Source organism: Mus caroli, unplaced genomic scaffold (assembly GCF_978045245.1).
Source record: "Mus caroli unplaced genomic scaffold, Mus_caroli_1 scaffold_11, whole genome shotgun sequence".
Taxonomy (NCBI): Eukaryota; Metazoa; Chordata; class Mammalia; order Rodentia; family Muridae; genus Mus; species Mus caroli.
Window position 1 is genome coordinate 71361647 of NW_028227266.1, and position 26117 is coordinate 71387763.

Below are 26117 nucleotides of genomic sequence, written 5' to 3' on the forward strand. Positions count from 1 at the left end.
TGAATGCCGTCTCCCAAAATGTAACTCACTTTTTCAGCAGTACTGATTTCTAAGTTTTATGTGTTTGAATTGGCTTAAACTTACGAGGTAGTTTCTATAATTTTCAATTTACTACACTAGTTTGTTGTTCTCACAATGTTGCTTTATTTTATTAGTCATTTAGCTCTAACAGGTCTTAGCCAGATTGGCATTTTATGTCATTTGGCCTTTTCAGATTATTTACAATCTTTAAAACTAAAGTAGCCTTTAACATGTCTGTATTTGGAAGGTTTTGCAAAATTCCAGGAAATTTAATTGTTTTCCTGCCGACATTAGCTCTAGATTGACAGCACATATGCTGGCTGCCGTGCTCTTTCTTTCTTGTGAAGGGAACTTACTTCTTTTCATGGCAATGTCTGTATTAAATGTTGGAGGGGTGTGGGGGGAATCCAGATAATGTCTAGACAGATGGAGTTAGAAAATTAGGTAATTGGGCTTTTTTCCTCTCTTTTGAAATCTGGAAAATATAATCATTGTGTCCACCCGAGGTTAATCTACGCAGCTACTTCACTGGGGATAAGAGATTAGATTTCAAAGTTTGATCTTTGTTTTAGAGTTATTCATTCCACTTGCAAAATTTTTCTAAAACAGTTTTTGGAACATTATAATCGGTTTAATTCCCTTCCCCAAAGTTCTGGGTCCTTGAAGCAACATTAGTAGTCTGCCAATTCAGTCGATGTTACTCACAGAGTCTACATTCAAAGAACCCTAAGAATTTATGAATCTGAAAAGAATTATAGAAATAGTCCAGAGACAGTTGTTACTGTGGCAGCATTATCATTTGTCACTGATGCTTTCCAAAGAGGCATTTTAAATACATTCAGTGAAGTATATAAACTAAATGCTGTTTGCATTGCTAAGAATGTTTTCACAGGCCTTTAAATTTTCTAGCAAACTAACAATTACTGCTTTGTAACAACCTAATCCTAGTCTCTTAGTTGTAAAAAAATACAGAAGGTGGTATTTGTCTGAGAACTTTAAATTGTTCTTCAACATGTATTAAACATAAAAATAGTATAAGTGACATAAGTTATATTTACTGTCTATTGTATCTAAATTAATTCACTTAGAAATGACAAATTGAGTGCTTATGCTAATTCCTTTTCTAAACACGGAGTGGCCACAGTAATGACATTTCAGAAGTAATGGCATGTTTATCAATAATATATTAATCTAATTATAGTGGTTTATTGTAACTAGCTTATAAATAAACAGCTCCCAAAATATTTCCCATGTCTCCAGTTAGTCTGGGTTCGTGTTCGGATGTGCTGAGACTGCATCCACATTTAACAAGTTGATACTGGAGTCGCCCTTGGTAATGTCAGCCATCTGTACTGAGTAACAGTGAAATCAGATAACAGCTTTGGTCAGAGACCCTGGTGAGGCAGAGAGGTCTCAAGTCTCTTCTCTTGTGTTTGGCTACGAGCTCACAGCAGCCTAGTGTCGAGTTTACAGCTCTCTTATAATCCTAGCTTGTAAATGACTAATGTTTGATGTGTAGTGAAGACCTTTTACCTGTATCTAAGACATAGGCTATCCTTTGTGCTTACAGCTGAGACTGAAAATGGGTTCCTAAAACCTGCCTCGGTGTCTATTTCAGGTGTAGCAAAAGACAACCTTTGGGGGATTTTTTTGTGGGTGGGTCTCTTTTTGCTTTGTTTTGTACATTTCAAATGCAATACTGTGTAGGTAAAAGTATATGGTGGCCTTTGATCTGCCAGGAGAAGTTTTGTGTTTCTTTGGTCAGTATGGTAGTTTGTCAGTTTAAGGAGCCAAGGTGACATACACAGTTCTGAAAATTAATACTGAACTTTCTAAAGTCTGTAGTTCGCTTGCTTATTATTAGTTCTCTTTTCCCTGTGTCGTATGTTCTGAATCTCATTGTTGGTGCTGAGACGTTCCGTTTCCTTGTTTAGAATCCTTCCAGCTCCACCCTGACTTGGATGTGCCTTCCTTCCACCATCCAGATATGCTGTGCTTTTTGTTATGAAAGGGTTCCCTGCTCCTCGTCTAGTACTTAACCCTAGATAAGCATATTGCTTAATCCTAATAGATCCTGAAATAGTTTTGTCTTAATTATTATGCTCACCATTAATCTCCAGATGATACAATTCAGTAATTTTAAAATAATTCTTTCTGATATCAAAAGTCCAGATGGGTATTTCAGGGCAGGAATTCTCCTCAACACTGTTTATATTTGGGGCCAGGAATTTTTTTTTGTGGGTGGGGCTGTTTTTTGCACTCTAGGGTGTCAAGCAGGGAGCCTGACTAGATGCCACTTGTACACCCCAAAGTGTGTCAGTTAAAAATGGCTCCAGGCATTGCCACGTGTCCTCTTGGGCAAGTTGCCTCCTGGTAAGAATTGCTACTTTAGGCAGAAGTCTTCGTGTTTGAAGGCCAGAAATGTGTAAGAGCCTTATGTTGTAAGTCACTCAGTGTAACTCACGGGAGAGGTTCAGAAGGCCTGGGGGTGGGGTGGGGAGAAGGCATGATGCTTAGGTTGGAGCTAAAGTAGGCCTGCAAAGAAGTCCTTTATGTCCTGTTAACAGACCACACTTAGTAAATAGACATCTTTAGGTTATTTAAACAAGTGTGGGTGTATCTGTGTGTCTCTGTGTCTGTGGGTTTGCCTGCCTGCCTGCGTGTCTGTGGTAGGTATGTGTGTGTGAGTTTGCGTGTCCTGAGACTAGAATCCACAGGAGCTGGATTAGTAGGCTGTTGTGAGCTTTCTGCTTTCTGTGTTCTGGGGAATCCAACCCGGACCTTCTATAAGAGCGGTGCACAGTCTTAACGACTGAGCTACCATTCCAGCCCCGTCACGTTTGTGCTTTAAGATAATTATTTGTGGCACTATGGATTTTAAGCCATTCTAACTTTTCTTACCTTGTGTAATTGGATAAACACTGACGCCCTGAAGTAAGGGAGTACGGGAGGTGGGACAGAGTGGTGCAGCATGTACAGTGAGGTCCTGGTAGTGTTGCTGGAGGAATGGGAGCTGAGCCCAGAGAGGAGCTGGGAATCTCCACCAATAGGGAGGACTGTGCTCAAAGCCTCAGGTAAGGATCACCTCAGCTAGGCCATGCATCACATGAAACACAGTGGGGACCACTAATTATGAGGACAGGGTAAAAGAAGATAAAAGGGAGACCCAGTGAGCTACTAGATTGTCCAGGAGAGGTTGATGACATGCAGGCAGGGAAGGCCCAGCAGAAAGCATATGCCTCTACAGAGAACTCCATTCTCCATTGCATGCAGTAGTGAGGAGCTCATTGGTGACTCCAGCAAAAGTAAGCTAGGAAAATCCCAGGGTTAGCGCCCAAGGTGAAATGATAACATAGCTGAGAACAGCAAGCATATATGCTATCATACAATGAGTGCAGTGTAGTATAGTCAGGTACGGTTTAATGATTGTTACAAATAAGACCAGCATTTTGTGATTTAAGGTGGAATAAGACAAACTACATCTCTACAAAGAAATTGCTGTCTTCCCCGGAATGGGAGGACAGGGTTCTCTGCTCTTCACCTTGGCACCTTAGATAGGAAAGTATAGGTGGTAAAACCCATACTGGATTCTGTCAGTGTTATCTGAAGGAACAGAAAACTGTAAATGGGAACTCAGGACTGTCATGCATAGCCACAATTCCTCTTTAAGAATATCATATTTTATTACGAGAATTTCATGCACAAATATAGTATGCTTTGACCATTATCACCCTTTACTCTCAATAACTCCTTCCAGATCTACTTTCACACCCTCTTCCACCTCCCACCTTTGTATCCCCCCTCCCTTTTTTTAATAGCCCACTGATTCCATGGGTGTGGCCATCCACTGGAGTATGCTTTGCTTTTCTCAGCCTCTCATCTGACACCAAAAATAACATGGAGCTGACAAGATAGCTTAGCAGGTAAAGGCACTTGCTGTTGACCTTAGTTTAATCCCTGACCCACATGGTAGAATGAGAGAATTAACTCCCACAAGTGTGCTCTCACTTCCACATATGCACTCTGACATACTCCTGTGTGTCCATATGCAAATTGATAACTATAATAAAACATTTAGAGAAAATAAAACCAAGTAGAGCCTCTATGTAGAATTGAGCCAAGATTTTTAAGGTTATGGCTCAAAACTTTGGGGAATAGGCAACGTCAGTTTCTTGTAAGATAGAGAGCCTGCCTGTGCTAGCTGTTGTAAACTTTTCTGGACTGTGATGGCTGACAAGACAAGATTAGACCTGGGCTTGGGAGCTTGGCCAAACAGGAGGCTTGGCAGCATTGCTGGGTGTGGCCAGGCCACGTGCTGAGGTTGAGAGCAAGATTAAGGGAAGGGAAGGCTGGGGGACGGTGAAGCAGTTATCTGTCAGCATATCTCTGGAGTGTCCAAAGCCTTGCTGTTGTCTTCCTCAGGCTTCCCTTGTGGGAAGGTTGTGACAGGTGCTTCAAGATCAAAGAAAAATGTTGAAAACAGCTGAGGACCTGTCTAGTCTGTGAACTGATCTGGGGGCTGTCAACATGGAAGTGGTTGCTAAAAGCAGCCTCAGCTTGGTTAAGATTTAAAAGGCTTCTGGGATATAATCCCACCTAGCAGCAGGTCTGAGTGTGGAAAGAGAAGTATTGGGCATGGCACTGAGTCCTGTAGCTCAACTTACCAGCTATAGGAAACACCTCTCAGGAGGCAGCCCACACATTTTTAGATAGGGTCTTAGATGCCTGTGGGAGATATTACAGAGCCATGAGCCATGGTGCTTTCTAGAATAAATACATTGCCAAACAAAGAATTTGCATTAAGAACATTAATGGTGAATGAAAATGAGGACATGACCATTCCCAGGCATGGATGAGGATAGGGTTGTATTGTTGGACTGAGGGAGAGCATACCTAAAGACATCCAGAATAAAGACGTCCAGAATAAACTAGGTCATGAAAACAGTGGGGAGAGAAAGAGAAGGGAGGATGAAAGACCAAGAAAGGATCTGCCTGCCTTTGTCTGAGTATGGGAATAACTGAGTTCCAGAAAAGCCAGGGCTGTGTAGAGAGACCTTTACTCAAAAACAACAAAACAAAACAAAACAAAACAGGGTTTCTCAGTGCCTAGCTTCTCTAATGTACCAGGATGGAATGAGTCTGATGTTTCTGTCAACACTTAGTACTATCTACATTCACACTCAAGAATTTAGAAAGTGGACAGCTGGAATTCATGGTTGAATAAAAAATCAATTTCACAGAAGAGAGAAAATAGGAGCTTTAAAGAATGGGTGTATTACTATTCAGATCTTCTAGACATAAGTCAGTGCTGACTGAAGGGGTGAGATTTGAAAAGATAAGCAACCTTTGTAACTGGTTGGAATTGACGATGTTTTGTGTGTGGCAATTTAGATTAGTTTCCTGATACTGTGTAAAGTTAACCAACACTCAGCTCATATTCAGATATTTAGACCCTGAGTATCCACTGAAAGTCGATACACAGCAGCGAGGCTGCATTTGTGTTTGGTATGTTGTCAATCTTAATGAAAATAATGCTATCCAAACTTTACAGCCTTATATGGTTAAGTATGTTCTTATCATATGGTGGCATTTCATTCCAATTGAATTTGCCCATGGAAATAGTTGGGCACTCACCAAAATCTGCCATTTGGAAACATTTGTGGTATTTAATTTTTTTAATTTATTTGTTTTTACTTGATATATGTGAGTGATTTGCTGCCATGCACGTTAAGTGCACCATGTTCATGTCTGATGTCTGCTGAACCCTTCTCTCCAGCCCCATTGTGTGTTCCTTTAAAAATGGTTCTTATGTTACATTTTCCCTTTTCAACATGAGGGCTGTTGGCATGTTCTGTTTTCCTTAACTCTTCTGGCTTATCTAAGCAATGTTTAAATCCTCGGGCATTCTTCAGGCATGGCAGTCAACATAGTACTGAGACTGTTTAACTCTTTTCTTTTCTTTTCTTTTTTTTTTTTTTTCTTTTTGGTTTATCGAGACAGGGTTTCTCTGTATAGCCCTTTCTGTCCTGGAACTTAGGACCAGGACAGCCTTTGTAGACCAGGCTAGCCTCGAACTCAGAAATCCGCCTGCCTCTGCCTCCCAAGTGCTGGGATTAAAGGCATGAGCCACCACACGCAGGTGCACTATGTAATCACTGAAACATTGTATACTCTTATGTGCCCAGTTGTGGCTTTTCCTTTTGCTACTTTAAAGGAGAAAGTTGAAAAATCAATTTTTTTTTGTTTTTGTTTTTGTTTTTTGAGACAGGGTTTCTCTGTGTAGCCCTGGCTGTTCTGGTACTCACTCTGTAGGCCTGGAACTCAGAAATCCGCCTGCCTCTGCCTCTCAAGTGCTGGGATTAAAGGCATGCGTCACCACTGCCCAGCGAAAAAATCATTTTTTATACTTTCATAATGTTAATAAAAGTAATATATTACTTTTCAACTCTAAATCAACGTTTAAAAAAATCTTAGAAATTGCTCTTTCTTTAGAGCAGCTTACATGACTTTATCCACTGCTGCTTGGAGTTGGGTTCCCAGCACTCACATCTGGCAGCTCACAACTAGTAGTTCACATTGAAAGTGTTGATTAATAAATAAAGTCGTGGCCCCTTTGGGATGAGATGGAGAGGATCTTGCTGGCTAAGGCTGAGCCGACAGCCTGGCAGGGACAGAAAACCAATCTAGGCTATTTAAGTGATGACTGAACGGTTCTCCTAAATGAATATCGTGTCCCTGGGGTGAGTGCCAATGGAATATTGTGATCCTGAGTCAAGGATTAGTTTCCACAGTAGACTCTGATTCATAGCCTGCACATTCCACTCATTGGTACCCTAGAACCTGGTGTCTGCATAAAAGCCCCAGATCAAGTTTTCTGCAAGAAAAATTGAATGGAGAAAGACGTGAAAAGACATTTCAGCAAAGGCCGTCAGGCTGGCTCACAGTTATCATTGTTTGAGTTCCTCCAAGCCTGAAGGTAGGATCCTCTGAGTAGGTGCTAGTTTCAAATGACTGTTTTAGCTAAGAATGACCTTTGCCCTCTTATGGGGTCATAGACCTTAATGGACACTCAAGTCATCTTCAAAGCAAATGAGTTTGACTAAAGTATTTACCATTTTGAAACTGAACACCTCGTATTATTGCCCAATTTTTAGACACAGTGATGGACACAGGAAAATGTTTTCTCTCTATGGAATATATAACTGCATTAACTTAGGGTACAACGTATCTTAAAAAGTAATATTTACTTATCCTGATTCTCAAGGTGCTTGTGGGAATTAATTTGCAATACATAAATTGCCTGACCTTCACATTTATTGTCTCATTTACCGGGGTATATTCTGAGGTATAGCTAGTACTCATGACTAATTCAAACATGTCTCCTAATGTTAAAATGTTATGTTTTTTAAACACACACTGTGACCTTTTGCGCTCTTGACAATATGCTAAGTATAAGCATGCATTCCTGCCACTGACAGCCATAGAACCATTTATTAGAAATTGGTCAGAGCCGGGCCATGGTGGCCACACCTTTAATCCCAGCACTCAGGATGCAGAGGCAGAAGGATCTCTTGAGTTTGAGGCCAGCCTGTGTCTATAGAGAGAATTCCAAGATACACAAAGAAACCTTGTTTTGGACAAAACCAAAACCAACCAAACGGATGAATGTAATAGAACAAGATGGCTCAATCAGTAAAGTGCTTGTTGAATAAGCATGAGGGTGGACCTGACTTCAAGTCCTACCTCACATAGATTAAAGTGGCCATGGTGGCATATGATGGGAAGCAGAGATAGGCAGGTTGCTAGGGCTTGCAGGTCAATTATCCTATTCAAATGAAGACACAAGATTCTGGTGGGAGACACTGTCTGGGGAAAAACAAACAAAGATGGGTGATGGCTGGGGAGTGAATGAATTTGAGAGTGTCCTGTGGTTTCCACATATTTATGCACACATATACATTCCCTTAAGAGTAGGTCTAGAAAAGGTACCACGATGGCTTCCTGCTGGGGTTTGGTTTGGGATTCTTACCATCATTATGTCAAAAAGCCTCAGATAGAATTTTTAATCTTGAAGGAGAACTTGCCATATTGTTCCACATAGAGTTAATTGGTGCTTGTATTTCATATTCTGTGTTTCAAAAACCTGCCAAACAGCTAATACTTCTGACTGGGAAATGAAGCGATAAATAAATGTTCACATGCCTGCCTTGGGCCCCACAGACTGAAGCGTAGTGCCACTGTGGCCTAATAGTGTTCCTGCTCTACCGCAGGTGAACAGCACTCTACCCAACTGGGGCAAGCTGCTTAGAAAAGGTTATTTTGGTAATAATCACACCAGAAGGAAAAAACAAGTGTCTGGAGGAAAAATTCCATCGTGATGACTCCGACCTGATGAATAATGTCCCAGATGGGTAGCGTGTGGCGCAGGTCAAGTCCATCCTTACTGCAGTTGTTGAGTGACAGTAAAGCTACTGTTCCCGGATTATCAACTTCCCTTTTACCTGTTTGGTTTTTTTCCCCATCTTGTGGCCATCTTCATTTTGCTGATTACTTTTTATTTTTCATGTAGGTGTAACATGCATGTGTGTGTCCATGTGTGTGGATGGCGTGTGCTTGTGGACGCCTGAGGTTGATGTTGGGAATCATCTCAGTGGCTCACCCATGCGACTTTTGAGATAGGGGCTCTCAATCCAGCCTGGAACTTGCTGGGAGTTTTGCTCCCAGCTCGTTTGGAGGAGCCCTGCTTCTTCCCAACATTGAAATTCTAGGTGGACAGCCACAGCAGCTTGGCTTTTCTGTAGGTTCCTGAGCCTGAAACGCTGGGCTTCACACTTGATCTGATGAACTTTATTACCTTATACTGCAGCCAGCCAGCTCTATCACTTACAGCATCGTCTATTAATTCCATGCTTATGCCCCTCAGGGTCTCATGAGAACTGCTATTCCTGTTTCCACCAATATTTATAATAAATCCTTTTAATATGTACATTTTCAGAATACACAAGAAAGCAGAAGAAATAGCATGGTGAATGGATGTTTGACCTTCAAGTACTGTCAGCACTTTCAGTCATTTTACCCATCTTCTGTCTTCATTTTTTACTTACTAATTTTGTCTTATTACTTCCCTACATCATTCTTCAAGGATTGTGCATGTTACTGCTTGTCCCAACAGTTAAATTTTGCTTTTTAATATATCTTGCTGTAAAATACTTCAATATGGCAGCCTACATAAAAAACCAAAAGATATTTTATTTTTTAAGATTTATTTATTATTTTTATATGTATGTTTATTTGGTTGTATGCATGTGCAACATTTGGGACATGTATACATGAGTGTGTGTGTGTGTATGAGAGTGAGTGTGTGTGTGTGTGTGTCTGTCTGTCTGTCTGTCTGTACTATTCTGTTTTTCTAGTCCCCGAGACAGACAGGGTTTCCCTGTGAGGCAGCCATGGCAGTCTAGGAACTTCTCTCTGTAGACCAAGGAAGCCTAAGTCTCTTCCCCAAAACTCAGAGATCCGCCTGCCTCTGCCTCCCAAGTGCTGGGATTAAAGGCATCCACCAATACTGCCCAATTTTTGTTTATTTAAAACTTTCATGTTACAAATGAAGAAAGGAATAGAAACTAGATTGACACTAGATTGGCAGGACATAGTCCTGATCTAAGCCCTCAGAATGCCAGTACAGGCCACCACATAGTAAACTCTAGTCCAGTCTGGGCTACACAGAAAATTTACCAAATTAATATAATATTATATCATTGATAAACCTTAAATGAACAGCACTGTGTAGTCCACTAGTGTTCACTGCTCTTTAATACAGGTCTGCAGATCACTAGATTATGGATTTCAAGTTTGTTAACTTGTAAACTGGCAATGAAGATATAGTTAACCTCAGTTAAATAATGAGGTCATACTATGCAGGGTGGTGTGGCTTACAAATTGTTTTTTGTTTGTACTTTTTGTGTATGCCATACTCATGATAGTGCTCCTGATGTCATGGTGCTTGTACACATGGCCACAGGTTGATGTTGAATGTTTTCCTCTACTCCCCTCACTGAACCTGGATGTCACCCATTGGGCTAGACTGAATGGCCATTGAGTTCCAGGGACCCTTCCTGCCCTAGGCTCCTAGTGCTAGGCAATAGGTTCAGAGTACCATACCCAGCCTTCATTTTTTTTTTTTAGCTGTATTATTTTTTATGTGTATGGGTGTTTTGCTTGCATATCTGTGTCCCATGTGTGTACAGAGCCTACGGAGCCTGGAAGCTGGTATCATATCCCCTGGTTCTGGAGTTACAGGCATTAGTAGTGAGCTACCATGTGGGTTCTGAGAACCAAATCCATGTCACCAAGTACTCAGATTGCTGTGCTGTCTACCCCAACACAACTAATCTTTATGTCAGCTCTGGGGATGCAAATTCAGATCTTCATGCTTGCATAGCAAACACTCTACCAACCCAGTCATCTCACATGCCCAAGGAGGGAGTTTTAACCTTCATTTTAAAATATTAAGTGTTCTTAGTTGAAGAAAGTGTAAAATGTTTTATCTTGAGTTCTAAATTTTACCTGTCAATGATGTTTTGTTTTGTTTTTGTTTTTTTGTTTGGTTGTTTGTTTGTGTTGAGGTCAGTGTTATAATTTCAGTGAAATTGATGCTTGCTGTATTATAGGTCAACTTCATGAACTGTTAATATAGCCTGTTAATCCGTCCGACTTTACCAACAATATGCAGATTCCCTGTGGTGGTTTCCATCTGTTAAAGATGGGATGAGGGGCTGGAGATATGACTCAGAGGTTAAGAGCACTGGCTGCTCTTCCAAAGGTCCTGAATTTAATTCCCAGCAGCCACATGGGGGCTCATAACCATCTGTAATGGAATGTGATGCCTTCTTCTGGCCTGCAGTCACATTTGCAGGCAGAATGCTATATACATAATAAGTAAATAAATCTTTAAAAAAAAAAAAAAGATGGGTGAGGCTCGTGGCACTAGAGAACAGGGACAGACAGGTATGTCTAGGAAACACATGGACCACTTTTTTTAAAGATAAAACCCTGTTTAGACCTGGGTTTAGTTCCCAGCACACACATGGCAGCTCATAACTGTAACTCCAGTTCAGGGGATCTGATAACCTAACAGACACACATGCAGGCAAAACAACAATGCACATAAAATAAAAATAAATATTTCTTAAAAATTAAGGCAGAGAGGGATAGAGGAAAGCACCCGGTTTCAACATGTCAATCTCCAGCCTCAGCATGCACTCCCACCTGTCGACATAACACCTTCAGTTTAGGTAAACTTTGTGTGGATTGTATGTCAAAGCTTTTAAAAAATTTTAATTTATTTTCAATTATTTGTCTGTAGGTATGGGGGGTGAGATAGAGTGTCAGATTGCCACAACTGGGGTTACAGGTACAAATGTTAACGTGGGCAGGCTTGGGTGCTAGGAACTTAATCCAGGTCTTCTACAAAAGGAGCAGGAAGCTGGAAGAGGGCATAGGACCCTCTGGACTTGGAATTTCAGTAGTTGTAAGCTACCATGTGAATGCTAGGAATCAAACCCTCAGACCCTTTTGAATTGCTGAGCAAGCTCTCCAGCTTTTGTGTTAGTTCTCGGGTTTGAACTCATGTCCTCTAGCTTGTAGAGCAAATGCTTTCACCCACTCGGCTGCCGCCCAGCCTATAGCTGGTGAATTTGGGGCTCTTTCCCTCTTTGAACCTGACCTTCGCTCTCGTGCCTTTCACCGTGTGCAGTGCTTCCTCCCACATGTCCTACCAGCCCACCGACGGCAAACTTGTCTCTTGTTATCCGCCATAAGCCTCTTGTTTTCCTTTTAATTTTGAGGGATATTTCTTTGCTAGATGAGAATTCTAGATACTTGATAAACAGCAATCTTTTGTCTTCTTGCTTTCAGTGTTTTTAATGGATAACCTGCCATTATTTGTATTCTTTCTTAAATTATGTATATATGGGGGCTAGAGAGGTGGCTCAAATGGCTAAGAGCACTAGCTCCTTCTTCTGAGGATCCAGATTCAACTCCCAGCACCTGCATGGCAACTTACAGTCTGCAACTCCAGTTCCAGATCAGACACCAGCTTCTGGCCTCCCTAGACACTGAGTGCACATGGTGCACACACACATACATACATACATACACATATACACATACACATGAAAGCAAAACACTCATGCACTTAAAGATTTTAAAAATTGATGTGTGAAGGTGTTATGTGTGGGTACATGGGAGTGCAGATGCCTGTGGAGACCAGAAAAGCTATCAGATACTGTGGAGGAGGAGGAGGTGTAGGCAGTTGTGAGCCACCCAGTGTAGGAGCCGGGAACCACCCCGGGGTCCTTAGAGAAGCAGCATGCACTCTTAACCCCCCTTTAGCACCACCATGTATATTTTATTTCCTGTGTGCAGTGGTTTTTGGTGTTTTTTTTTTTTTTTTTTTAAGATTTATTTATTTATTATATGTAAGTACACTGTAGCTGTCTTCAGACACTCCAGAAGAGGGCGCCAGATCTCGTTACGGATGGTTGTGAGCCACCATGTGGTTGCTGGGATTTGAACTCTGGACCTTCGGAAGAGCAGTCGGGTGCTCTTACCCACTGAGCCATCTCACCAGCCCTTGTTTTTGTTTTTAAATTTGGCATCTTTCAAGATTTTCCCATAATTTCTAGCATTTAATAATGATGTGCTTATTCATTCATAATTCAGAGTTATAGGGCATCAGTTTATTGAAATTAAAGCTTTTATTTTCTCAAACCTGGAAAAACTTTGTCTACTTTGAGTTTTTCAAATAATTTTCTGCCTAGCTCCTTGCCCTGTGTTGTATGTTTCATTGCATATGGTTCGGGTTTGAGAGAAAGTAAGTTGTGTTCCTTTTCTTGGAAGACTGTTGACTCTCAGCCTAGCAAACTAACTGACTTACTGGATTACAAGCTGTTTCTCTTTGGATGAACATTGCCTGGGGTTTATACTCTGTCTTTTAAATCTTGTGCCTTTAAGGAGGGCGGTTCAGGGACCATTGAGGGTCATTGTTTTTTGTTTTTTTTCTTGCGGTTTCTTGCCTACTTTTCTATTGTGTTGTTAGCTCCACACATGGCTTTCCCACCCCTCAAGCCTGAACTTTGCAGATGTTTGCTTAAGGACTGAACAGTTCATGTGTGATGCCTGGTTCCTCCTACCTCTACTGCTATTCTCTTGTGCATTGGTGTGTCTATACTTGCCTGAGTGTGTAGTGATTATCTGCAAGACTGGAGTTTCTGCTGTGTCACCCAGGGGGCACCATATCACTCTGCTTTTGTTTGCCATTGACTTTCCATCGGTGCTTCAGTGGATTTAACAACAACTTACTTCTGTGTGTATAAATGATGGTTTCTCATCAAGTGAATATACTCGTAATGCTCTTTATCCTTTCTTTTACAGACAAGAGATGATTTCCTAGGTCAAGTGGATGTCCCTCTCTATCCTTTACCGGTTAGTATTGGCATCCATGGTTTTGGGTTTTGTATTTGTGGTTTGTTTTTTTTTTTTAATTTTAATAACTGCTAATGTGAATCTTTAGTATATCAGCTGTTTCCTGAAATTTATTTCACTTTTCCTTTTCACTCATCTCCTTTCCTTACGTGAGCTTCAAGAAACTGAACCACAGGGATTGGTAGGCAAGATGGAGCCTGGATTTTAAGGGTTTGGAATTATCCCCATAAACAGCAAGAGCCTGGGCTCACATACTGGATGTGAGAGACTAAGAGACCAAAGGACCATTAACACTCCTGAGAATGGAGTTGGAAACACAACAGTGGGAAAGGCTTAGGTAGCCTTTCAGAATCAAATGTCACTGGGGGCTTACAGAGATGGCTCAGTGGAGGGCTCAGCTCCCTGCACTCACCTGACCGCGCACAACCACTAGAAACCTCACTGGTATGGGATCCAGTGCCCTCTTCTGGCTTCTCATGGATCCTGTACACATTCAGTGCACATTTTGGCCATATGTAATTCTGATAAGACATTGTAGAAAATTGAAAGTTGAATGTGGGCAGTTAGTAGCAGCATATAAGAAAATTGTGTAGGGAAAAGAAACAGGAAGGGTTGAGGGTTCTTGGTGTCTAAATGAAGGACCAGGTGCAAAACCTTAGTCAACATAGGTGGATCAAAAGAAAGTCAGAAGACAGTAGAAAAGAACCAAAGAAAATACTTTCAAAAAACTTTAAGGAAATAGCTTCTCATTGTGCATAGTCTTCCATGTAAAAACTTGGAAGGAGGCTAAGGCAGGAGGATTACAACATTGAGGTCAGCCTGGCTTTATAGTGAGAACTTTGATGTAAATAACTTTCAAGGCATAGAGGGTAGCCAACGCAAAGCCAGAGAGAAGTAATACAAAGCAGAGGGTTGCTGTGGGAAGGTGGCCGCCCACACTCCTCTCAGCGTTGGAGAGGAGTTTTTGCTTTTGTTTTAGAATTCTCTGTATACTCTTAACAGAGTCAAGCTGCTGACATAGTACATATCCCATGTTCTTTTGGGGCAGGGTTCTACCCATACTGTACTGTCCTCTACTGCCTGGGTCCTGCCTGCTCCCACATCTCAGCCTACACCCCTACTTCCCCACACTCCCTCCCCTCTGCTGGTTCCCCCCTTAGTTATGGAGTTTGCTGGAGTTCCTGTGTAGGAAGCCAAAGCCATGTGGTTACCAGCTGACTCTTAACAAGTTAAACCTTCTTTTCTCGTTCTTCAGTCTGCCTTTCATTATAAGTACTCAACCCCCTTTCTCATTTTAGACTGAAAACCCAAGAATGGAGAGACCATATACATTTAAAGATTTTGTTCTTCATCCAAGAAGGTCAGTAAATATGTAAGATTAGTTTATTAAGGTTAATAGTTGCGATTTTATTTTATGTATATTAGTGTCTGCCTGAATATGCACCATGTTATGCAGTTCCCAAGGAGGCCAAGAGAAGGTGTCAGACTCCCATGTGGCTGCTAAGAATTGTATGTAGGTTCTCTGCAAGAGCAGCCAGTGCTCCTGAACCATTCAGCCATCCCTCCACATACAGTACACATATTATACATTTATGTCTTCATTAAACCTTACTCTCCTCTTTAAAAATCCAGGATCTAAACACCCTATAAATAAGCTACTTAAATAAATTAATATTATTTCTTTTAAAAGCTTTAGTTATTTCAGACTTTAAAATAAACTCAGGTGGCTGGAAAACATGGCTCAATTGTTAAATGTGCTTGCTACTCTTTCAGTGGACCCAACACACATGCACACATACATACAACACGCATACACACAGAATCACATATGTATCTTTAAGCAGTGTACTTTGTTCATATTCCAAATAAAATTCTTAAATAGACACAAAAATTAGGAATGATTTGTCCCCCTTATTTATCTAGTAGCTGTATTTCATGTAAAACAAATGTCCAGCTTGATCTATACAAAAACAAATTCAGAATATACTTGAGTATATTTTGCAAAATTTAATTTCAAAAATATTTTAGAAGATTCCCATAGAGAAAATAGCACGAATAGTGAATAAAATTTAAACCCAGTTAGTGCACTTGCAATTACATTTTCCTGAACTGAGTTACTTGGTTCCTTTTTATAACTAAAAATTTAACCTTTAAAAAGGACCTACTCACTTTTATTTAATGTGTATGAGTGTTTGACATGAGTGCATGTCTTTGCAATGCATGCATTCGGGGGTAAAGGAGGCCAGAAGAGTGTATGAGATCCTCTGGAATGGGAGTTCCAGCCATATGTGAGCCTCCCTGTGGGTGGTGGAAACTGAACCTGGATCCCCTGCAAGGACAAAAAATGCTCGTGACCACAGAGCCATCTCTCCAGTTGTCCAAATTTAAAATCCTAAGTTCTAAATGAAACTCCTTTTGGTCTTTTGTGCCACTTGGCCAATTAAAATCAATTTAGAATGTGTAATTAATTATCACATGTAAAAGTAACCCATCTGGGAAAACCATAGCACTTGCTTTATGTTTTCTAACAAAGAAATGCATGGAACAGTGTATTATGGACACTGAAATCTTTTTCATTTAAAAATGGCTGCTTTAACCTAGTCTTTGTAATACAAATTTTAAAACAACATAAAGGAGCTTTGGCTTTGTGGTTGCTTATTCTGTCTGCAAGAGAAGTTCTCTATTCCTGTAGAAGTCTAGGAGTTGAATCTCTTTTCTTCCTCTCGTTCTGGACCGATTGCAATACATGCATAGCAGGAATAACTAAGCAAATATTTTCCCTCCTTTTTTGCTCGCCCTGCCAGCCGTCCCTCCAATTGCTGTAAAGACACTTCCCGCATTGACTGTGCTGCAGATAAATCCTCTCTTCTTGATGTTCAATTTTCATTAGTAATTGTTTTCTTTCCCACAGTCACAAATCAAGAGTTAAAGGTTATCTGAGATTAAAAATGACTTATTTACCTAAAAATGGCTCAGAAGATGAAAACGCAGACCAGGCTGAGGAGTTAGAGGTAAGATTCCCAGGAATGTTTGCTTAGGCTGAAATGGGGCTGTCAGATATCGCTCTATATACTTGGTAGAAAAACATGGTTTTCAAGGAAACTGATGCATGCAATGAAAATCACCATGATGTTGATTTGACCAAATGTCCCTTAAGCAGTTTTTTCTCTGACAGTATTTCTGTAGAGTGGTTGTTATTGGTAGACTTACAGGTAGAAATAGGAAATGCAATATTTATCAATGTAGGTGTTTATTATAATTATGTCATTGTCTTTAGTTTTTTTGAAAAACTATGTCCTAGTCTACTTTACAATAAGAAAATAGGTGTTTGTAAAGCTAAATCTATAGACATCTTACTATGTTAAAATTGCTCTGTTTCTATATACTAATTACATTAGTATAAAACTCTAAGGACATTTAGTTAATTTTGCTTTTCTTGTCATGTTTATTTGAAGTACGTGTTAATTCATGGTTCTCACAGGTGACAGAATTAATAAAAAATCAAACCAGGTGCCTGAACAGAGCCACACATCTGGGTACATGGAGGAAGAGTAGCAGGGTGGCTTGGGCTTTGATAGCTGAGCCCCTGGAACAAGCTAGCTCTGCTTCCCACAGCCATGTGACCTCTGATCTGCTAGGTTTTTCTTTTGTGGGGGAGAAGGACTGCACCAGGTCGCCTTTAGGGTTTCTTCCCTGGCTTTCAAAAGACAAAACCACCTCCTTTCTGTGATGCCCTTAGAGACAGTTCATCAAAAGGTTTAAATTTAAACATTTATTCTACCACAGAGAGAGAGAGACAGAGAGAGAGAGAGAGAGAGAGAGAGAGAGAGAGAGAGAGAGAGAGATTGATTGAATGTGCATCTAACCTGATTGTTCTGGAAGGTTCTTTGTTGTGTGTGCTTTCTTCCAGGTGTGTCTCTCTTTGGTTGAGGGTTTGCTCTGGTCTCTGAGAGCTATGAGACGAGGGGATATCCCTGAGGTGTGGGCTCTAGCTCATGTGCTTGGGTGCCTTGAGCAGGAAGTGGATTAGCAAAGCTTTTGGTATTCTATGTGTTAGTGAGATTTTACTTTGTAGGGAAATGTTTGAGGGTAGAAAGAAAGTTGTTTTTTCCTTAAATAATAGACGATAGATGACCCCGCATTGCTGACTGAACCTTGTCACCGTTCTCTTAAGTAAATAGTTAGCCCCTGCTTGGTTACCTTTTCTGCTGATCTGTTGGGTCTTTAGTTTTAAATTTTCAAATATACATTTATTTTCTCTGACTATTTTATTTGTTTCTTTTATGTGGGTGTTTATATGTCAGGTTAGTGTATGCTTGGTACTCATGAGGTCAGAGGTGCTGGTTTAGATCCACTTGATCTGGAGTTACAGGTAGTTGTGCTATGTGGGTGCCGGAATTGAACCCAGTGAGTGGTCTTACCTGCTGTCTCTCCAGCCCCTGCTCACATTCGTTCATTTTTCCTTCCTCCACGGAGTGTGCTCGTGGGTTTATGCTCGCTCGTGTGCATGGGTGTTCCGTAGAACACTGCAGAAGTCAGAGGACATTGAAGAACATTGTCCCTTCCTTCCACTATGAGGTCTCACCTTCATTCACAGTGCCTTTAACTTGTGGCCATCTCACTGGCCCATATTGCAAGCTTTTAAGAGATGTTTTGGGGTACAAATGTCTGTCCATGGCCTTGTCACGCAGAGGGTTTCTTGCATTTGAATTTCTGTTTCAAATGAAGACTTTGCTATGAGGGAAGAAAAGGCTTTCCCAGAGACTTTGAAGTTTAGCAGCATTTCATTACATGGGAGCTCGCCCCAGCTTTGCTTGAGCATGGATCACAGGCACCTCATTCATGGTTTGCCTCTGTGGTGTACACTGGCCTTGCTTTATGCTTTGGCTTCCCATCACAATGTTTGAATTCCTTCAGAGGCCACCTTATAATTTCAAGAGATGTAAGTGTGTCGTTTATTTATGAAAAGGCTGAGGAATTCAGACCCATGAATGTGCTTATTTATCTTCTGGGCAGCGAGAGACCAGAGACGTCTTGCCTGGTCCTTTGATATGTAGTTTGTGACTAAATATTTAAAATTCTGCTATTTGAAAAAAACAATTGTAACTTTGGAGGGAGGTGAGCTCTGGGCATCGTACATTTTTGAGTATAGTGTGGCTCTGATTAGCTTTGTGTAACGTTTCATTTTGTGTTATTTTCAATCATCGGGTGAGCTGTACGAATTCTACAAGTTTAGGGTAAAATGTTTGTCTAAGTACTTTGTACTTGCTTTCTGGCCCTTCTGACTCCATTAAATTGTAGGTATTTGCATATTGGCTTTAAGACTAGTAATTAGGATTTCTTGCCTTGTAGAAAATTATTTTATGAGGAAAATAGATAATCCATATTTCTTAGGGAAGACGGAAAATACTTTTTTCCAGTAGTGTTTGGGTGTATAGTTGTACTTTCTCAAACTTGAAACCATTTCATTTTCTAAAGCCTTAAAATAAGAAATTCAGTACCTTTCCTCCCCCTCCCCCCATTTTTCTTACTGAATTTACATTGACAACACTAAAGCAGATCTTTAAAAAGTAATATACATTTTCAAAGAAATGCTCTTGTGCCAGGAAGACGGCTTAGTGGTCACAAGCCAGAAGCCCCAAGGTTAAGCTCCAACTTCAGCCCACTTGATCGTATTCCTCAGCAAGATGAATCCCCTGGAAGCCTAAGGAGCAGCTAGCTCAGTGCCAGAGTTAGCAAGAAGGAGCCCTGCATAGGAGGGGGAAAGGAAAGAACTAACTGCAACAGCAGGTCCTCTGACCCCCACATACATGGCTTGCATGCACCCTTACACACTTGGAGTGTGCAGGTACCTGCGGAGGCCAAAGGGCATCAGCCCTCCCTGCACTGGGCTTCAGGCCACTGGTGAGTCACCTGGTGTGAGTACTGGAAATGGTAGGGCAAGCTCTCCTAACCGTTGAGCTGTCCCTGTGTAGTGTCTTGTTTTCATGCTCAGCAGTGGGATCCCCTTTCTTTTTCTTTTTCTTTTTCTTTTTTTCTTTCTTTCGTTCGTTTGTTTGTTTGTTCGTTCGTTCGTTTGTTTGTTTCGAGACAGGGTTTCTCTGTATAGCCCTGGCTGTCCTGGAACTCAGTTTGTAGACCAGGCTGGCCTCGAACTCAGAAATCCGCCTGCCTCTGCCTCCCAAGTGTTGGGATTAAAGGCATGTGCCACCACCACGCCTGGCGTGGGATTCCTTTTTAAACAGCCTTTCTTGTTGATGTCACGGAATCCTAGAAGGCTGCTTTCCTTCTGACATGTCCCTCCGTACATGTAATTTACCTTGATCACAGTCACTGCCACTGTCTGCCTTCAGCTCCCACCCCCTCCCCATCACCTTTTCCTCTATAATCCACCTTTGTGTCTTCTTTTCTTTTATTCTCCTTAGTAAATTCATTTTTACTGATAGACTTTATTTATCTGAGAGCAAAGTAGCCATTGGCCACATTGAATAAAGAAATCCCGGGACTGGTGAGATGGCTAGGTGGTTAAGAGCACTGGATACTTTTCTAGAGGTCTCAGATTAAATTCCCAGTACCCACATGGTGGCTTACAACCATCTGTAACTGCAGTTTCCTGGAACACGATGCCTTCTGCCATTCACCGGCACTGCACTGCATGTTATGCTCAGGTGCTAACATCTAAACACATAGAATAAAGAAATGAGTAATTGAGAGGAAATCTTGAGCTAAACAGTCTACCAGAGACTGTTAACAGACTGTAACAAACTCAGATCATGCCTTCTGAGACCAAGTCCTGAGAGATGCAGTTTGACTGTACACAGGATTAGAGTTCCCTTTATAAAGTAGCACATTATGATGGTCTACAAGAAAGGAAGACAGAAAGAAAAAAATGGAGATGAAGTAAGAGGAAAAGAAGAGAATAGAATTTGAGTATCAGCTCCCATAGCAGTGAAACGAGAAAAAGAGACTACACGTGATGGGGACCAACTTTAGCTTCCCACATAGAATGCCCTTCAGCTCCCTTCAGCTCCCCTTCACATCCCTACCTAGTATCTTACACTAAGATATACAACAAACAAACAGTAATTCTCCAGTCCTCCCCCCATTCCCGCAACCCCTCTTCCTCTCAGCCTCCACCTGCTGCTCTTACTGGCCCTCTCTTGTCAGGTGCAGCCTCCAAGGATTGGGCTGCTCCTCCCAGCCTGCATCTGCCTGTACACTCATTGCCAGCCCAGGGAGTAGAAGCCCAGTCACTATCCTGGGGTTTATCTGTCACAGTAATGAAGACCTTTCCTGTATGTCTGCTTTTCCTTTGATTTAGCAGGGCTAGGGTGTGATATGTTTATAAGTTTCCATGTCCAGTGCAGAATTCTTCTCATTTGTGCTTTCTAGATTTGCCGTCATGTTTAGTTGCTTCCCACTCTGGAGCACACTGCTTTACATTTCTCCAAAGTTGTTCTAACACTCCTTGGGTTTGTTTTTTAAACATTTGAATATTATTCAGTTTGTTGTATATCTTGGTATAAGATACTAGGTAGGAATGTGAATTAATTTTTTTCCCAACAAGTACCTATTCTCCAAATAATTTTCCCATAGATGTAAAATGTGTCTGTTGAATGCCGCGTTCCTCTGGGTTTTGTTCTTTCTGTTTCCCAGTCGCCTTTTGCGCTGTGTGTGTACAGCTTAGACCCAGGCTGTTTTCTGTGACAGAACTGTCCACACATCTCTTCTCCCTTAGAATGTTGTTGGTTATGACTTACTTGTTTGTGTTTCTACTTGAACTTGACAATTAGCTCTCATTATTTAAAAAAAAGTCTGTAACATAATAATTGTATCAGAATTTTGACAGATTTGCCCTGGGAAATTGATCCATCATGCCTGCTGTATGTGGTGTCCAGGCTGAATGCAGGACTTCCTGCTATTCCCAGACTCTACCAACTGAGCTACACTCCCCAGCCCTGTGTGTGTGTGTGTGTGTGTGTGTGTGTGTGTGTGTGTGTGTGCTTGCATATGTGGGCGTGAGTGTTTGACTGCATGTATCTGTGAAGGCCAAAGATATCAGATCCCCTGATACTGGAGTTACAGGAAGTTGTCAGCCACCTGATAGTGGTTCTGGTAACCAAATTCAGGCCCTCTGCAAGAACAGTATGTGCTTGATCACTGAGCAACCTCTCAAGCCCCTGTTACAAGGTTTTTAATATGAAAGCATGGTAAAACTTAATAACTTTTCCACTTAATTCCTTACTATTTAACTCCCCTAGGGTTTTGTGCATTTTGTCTCTTTAAAGACCCAAATTCCTGGGCATTTCTTCTTTTAAAATTTCTTGTTTGAGTGTTATGACATGGCCACAATCCTTGTTCTGGGGCTAGGGAGAAATAGAAAATGCAGACTCCAGTCTCACAGTGACGGATCTGTCATCTCACACTCACACACACACACAGTCCGAGTAGTGACTATTTCTTAGTCACTCTCACTGCCTCTGTTGGGCTTCTCGGGGTTGGCCTCAGTGGACAGCTTTTCATGTCTCTAGTGTCTGTGGATCTCTTTCCCTGCCTGGCTTCAGCTGTGTGTGGCTGAGAGAGTGGCTGCGGTCACACTGGCTCCAATTGTGTTCCTCGTTTCCCTAGCACACACCCCCGTGTCACAGCCTTATTCAGTTTTATAAAGCATTTGGTTTTTGTTGTCCGTCATTTTTGCAGGGGGTTTATTGTCTTATTCTGTTTGTTTGTATGTTTTGTTTTGTGTTTTATGCTTTTTGGAAATAAGTATTCTCAAACACCTTTTAGACGTTTATCATTCTGCAGGAAAGCCTTGCTTACAAAGCATTCACATTCTGGCTTTGAGGATTGAGCATGAACTAATTCTGTTATTCACATTTCTAAAATTGAACATAAATTCTCTTTTAATTTCCTTTATTTGTGATTTTTATTTGTAACTTGTAGGGTTTTGTTTTGTTTTGTTTTTAAGTCAAGCTAATTGCTTCCGTTCTGTTTTTCAGCCTGGCTGGGTTGTTTTGGACCAACCAGATGCTGCCACTCATTTGCAGCATCCACCAGAACCCTCTCCCCTACCTCCAGGATGGGAAGAGAGGCAGGATGTCCTTGGAAGGACCTACTACGTAAACCATGAATCTAGAAGAACACAGTGGAAAAGGCCAAGCCCTGAGTATGTGCCAGTCTGCATAGATTTTGCTGCTCCTTGGCCTGTTAATGCTGTGATTCGAGTAGGCGTATAGTGGTATAGGGACCCCTGAATTGTAGGCTAACCACCACTGAAAAACTTCTATCTTAGCTGTGATTTTTTAAAAAATGATTTGATATTGTTTTAAAAAATATTTGGAGGCCAGCAAGATGGCTTGGTGTGTGAAGGCCCCTTGCCACCCAGCCTAATCTCCAGGTCCCACATAGTAGAAGGAGAGAAGTGATTACCAAATCTGTCTTCTGACCACCACATGTGTGTCATGCCATGCTCACATCTATATACACACATGTCATAAAAAACAAAACATATCTTGAAAAACAATTTTAGGCTAGAGCTGTGGCTCACTGGTCTACAGGAGACCCTGAGTTCCGTCCCCAGCATCACATAAGACGACATATGGTGGCGCCCCTCTAATCTCTGCACTTGAAGGTAGAGGCAGGTCGGGCGTGGTGGCGCATACCTTTAATCCCAACACTCGGGAGGCAGAGGCAGGCGGATTTCTGAGTTCGAGGCCAGCCTGGTCTACAAAGTGAGCTCCAGGAACAGCCAGAGCTATAAAGAGAAACCCTGTCTCGAAAAACCAAAAAAAAAAAAAAAAAAAAAAGATGAAGGTATAGGCAGGATCGCAAGTTCAAGGTTATTCTTAACTTTCTGCAGTATTTTTGTGCTGCTAGAGTTTGGAGCCAGTGCCTCATTCCTGCTAAACAAGTTCTTTCCCACTGAACCACAACCCAGCACTTCATTTTTAAAATAGAAATTATTGTTAACTCACAGAGGAGACAGTAATGGGTCCTTTCCTAACACCCTTCTCTAATTTAGATGGTAGACATGGATCTTCCCACATGCAGAGGCAAGTCAGAATAACCTTGGATATGTTCATGCTCATAGCTCCTTAGTGGCTTTTTTAAAGTATAAAACTGCACCGTGATCTCATTTGGGGTTAGAGGTTTAATTCACTAGGAAAGTGCTTGCTAGCAAGCTTAAGGCCCTGGGTTCAATCTCCAGGATGAAAACAGATGAGAAAACTAACAACAATTGTGCATACTATTCCCAGTATCAGATATCCTCCTGTCTTCCTTCTCCTGTGGCCTCATGTGGCTGTTTTGAATCTGTGAGTGCTTGACACATCCTTATCATTTATCTTACTAGTCCATTCACCTCCAATACTTCTGATACTTCCTAAAAACTTTTGTCCTGTCTGTTTTCAAACCCTCCAAAGTAGACCAGTGGTCACACTCTCAAGCACATGGCCATCAGGATCTGCGAGATCACACACCAAGTACAAGTGGGACATTCCATCAAGCCACCCTGTTGTCTTTGACAGACAGGCAGACCTGCCACACAGAATCGTGTGTTCTACTGGTGGTGTCAATTTCTGGTGGCAGGATACAGATGGAAGAAAAAAAAATTAAACACTTCTTAGATCCATTAGTCACAATTTATGTTTTCACAAGCCACAATAGAGAATGATTTTCTTGTGACTGGGAGGTAAGGGAGGCGATGCTCCCGACAGACAGTTGGATACAGTTCTCACGTTCTGTGAACCGGCAAGGTGTCTGTAGTTGGTAATGCTGTAAAAGCAAATGAGGATATCACCCAGAAGTGATATGAATGAGTGGTATATACGTGAAGCACTCCCATCTCCTTATACACAGTCACTAACAGTATGCGCACCCGTGGACCACATAGCACCACAACCTGTCCAATATCCGGCTTTTGTTCTTAATTTTTACTTTATTTTGTATGTATGGCTGTTTTGCCTATATGTATATCTGTGCAAAAGACAGTGTAAGAGCTCCTGGAACTTTTGTTTTTTTGGTTTTTCAATACGGGCTTACTCTGTATGGCCCTGGTTGTTCTGGAACTAGCTCATGTAGACCAGGCTGGCCTCAAACTCAAAGAGATCCACCTGACTCTGCCTCCTAATTGGTGTAATTAAAGGTGTATCTCACCCACTATTTATTGTAAAAATTATATTTTAAAAGAACTGATTTTAAAAATGGAAATAGTTTAAGATAGTTTAGGAAATATCTTGCTCTAATATGACATCAAATAAATGAATATTTTGAGGGCCATTAAGATGGCTAAGTGAGCTTGATTTCCCTGAACCAACAAGATAAAAAGAGACCTAATTCTTGCAAGTAGGTTTCTGACCTCCACACTCATGCCCAAGGCACACACATGTATACACACATGACACATAAATACTTAAAAATTTTTTAGTTAAGATTTTTGTTCCCAGCCAGGCGTGGTGGCGCACGTCTTTAATCCCAGCACTCGGGAGGCAGAGGCAGGCGGATTTCTGAGTTTGAGGCCAGCCTGGTCTACAAAGTGAGTTCCAGGACAGCCAGGGCTATACAGAAAAACCCTGTCTCGAAAAACCAAAAAAAAAAAAAAAAAAAAAGATTTTTGTTCCCGATTGTGTGAATAACATTCCTGATTTGTCTCAATATAGACAGAAATAACTAGGGCATTGTAACCCAGACATGCCTACAGTGTGTGCTTTTCCTGGGCTTAGATCTCTATTAAACGTTCAGTCGTAGGGTGCTTGTACTGCCTGCCATTCCCCTTTTGCATGCCTGCATGGGGGGTACGGCTCCCTGCTAAGACCGAGCCCACCAGTTAATTCCTTCATGAGGCATCCTGTTACTTTAGAACTGCCTTTGGTTTCTATCTCATGCTGACATGGTACAAGAATAGTAAACAAGTTTCATGTCAAACATTATTTGTGCCACTAGTTTTCTCAGCTGGTAAGAGGAACTGTAGTTGGAATTGTCTTCATATGTGCCTGTGGACATGTCTGAGGGGCATTTTTTGGGTTGATCATAAATGTGAAAGGGTACAACATACTGTTGGCAGTGGCAACCCTGGGAAAGTGGTCCTGGGTTGTATGAGGACCAGATTCTTGCCCTTTGTGATGACTGGAACCTGTAAAATAAAATAAGCCTTTTCCTTCCTGGGTTGCTCTTGGTCAATGTTTTATCATAGCATAAGAATCAAGCTAGGCACAGTGATGAACTAAATATCAGCTCTTCACACATTTGCATGAGATTTCTACTTCCAATGTACATTTTCTTCTGCCCTAGTTTCCCAGACCAAAGTGTTGACAGTATGATTAGCATACCAAAATAGCTTTTGATCAAAACCCGTGAATTCAATCTAAGTATTAGTAACCACAGAGTCTTTGATTATGATTCTAACTGTAACACGGCAGGGGTCATGCCATCTTACACTTCTGCCCTAGGGATGACCTCACAGATGAAGAGAATGATGATATGCAGCTGCAAGCACAGCGAGCATTTACCACCAGGCGGCAGATATCGGAGGATGTGGATGGCCCTGACAACAGGGAGTCCCCTGAGGTATGAACCCTTCCTTCTCTTGTTCCCGTTTCCAGCACATGTTATGC

At 41.4% G+C, this 26117-nt stretch overlaps 1 protein-coding gene across 2 annotated transcripts in view; it reads left to right on the forward strand.

Moving 5' to 3' along the window:
- The window catches only part of Nedd4 (NEDD4 E3 ubiquitin protein ligase), a 72456-nt gene that overhangs the window by 18203 nt on the left and 28136 nt on the right, over positions 1-26117 (forward strand). For both annotated transcript variants that reach the window (XM_085844782.1, XM_085844781.1), the window contains 5 exons: positions 13456-13506; positions 14805-14866; positions 16418-16517; positions 22506-22672; positions 25953-26070. In XM_085844782.1, the coding sequence (XP_085700908.1) occupies positions 13456-13506; positions 14805-14866; positions 16418-16517; positions 22506-22672; positions 25953-26070 (498 nt within the window). The remainder of the gene's footprint in view (positions 1-13455; positions 13507-14804; positions 14867-16417; positions 16518-22505; positions 22673-25952; positions 26071-26117) is intronic.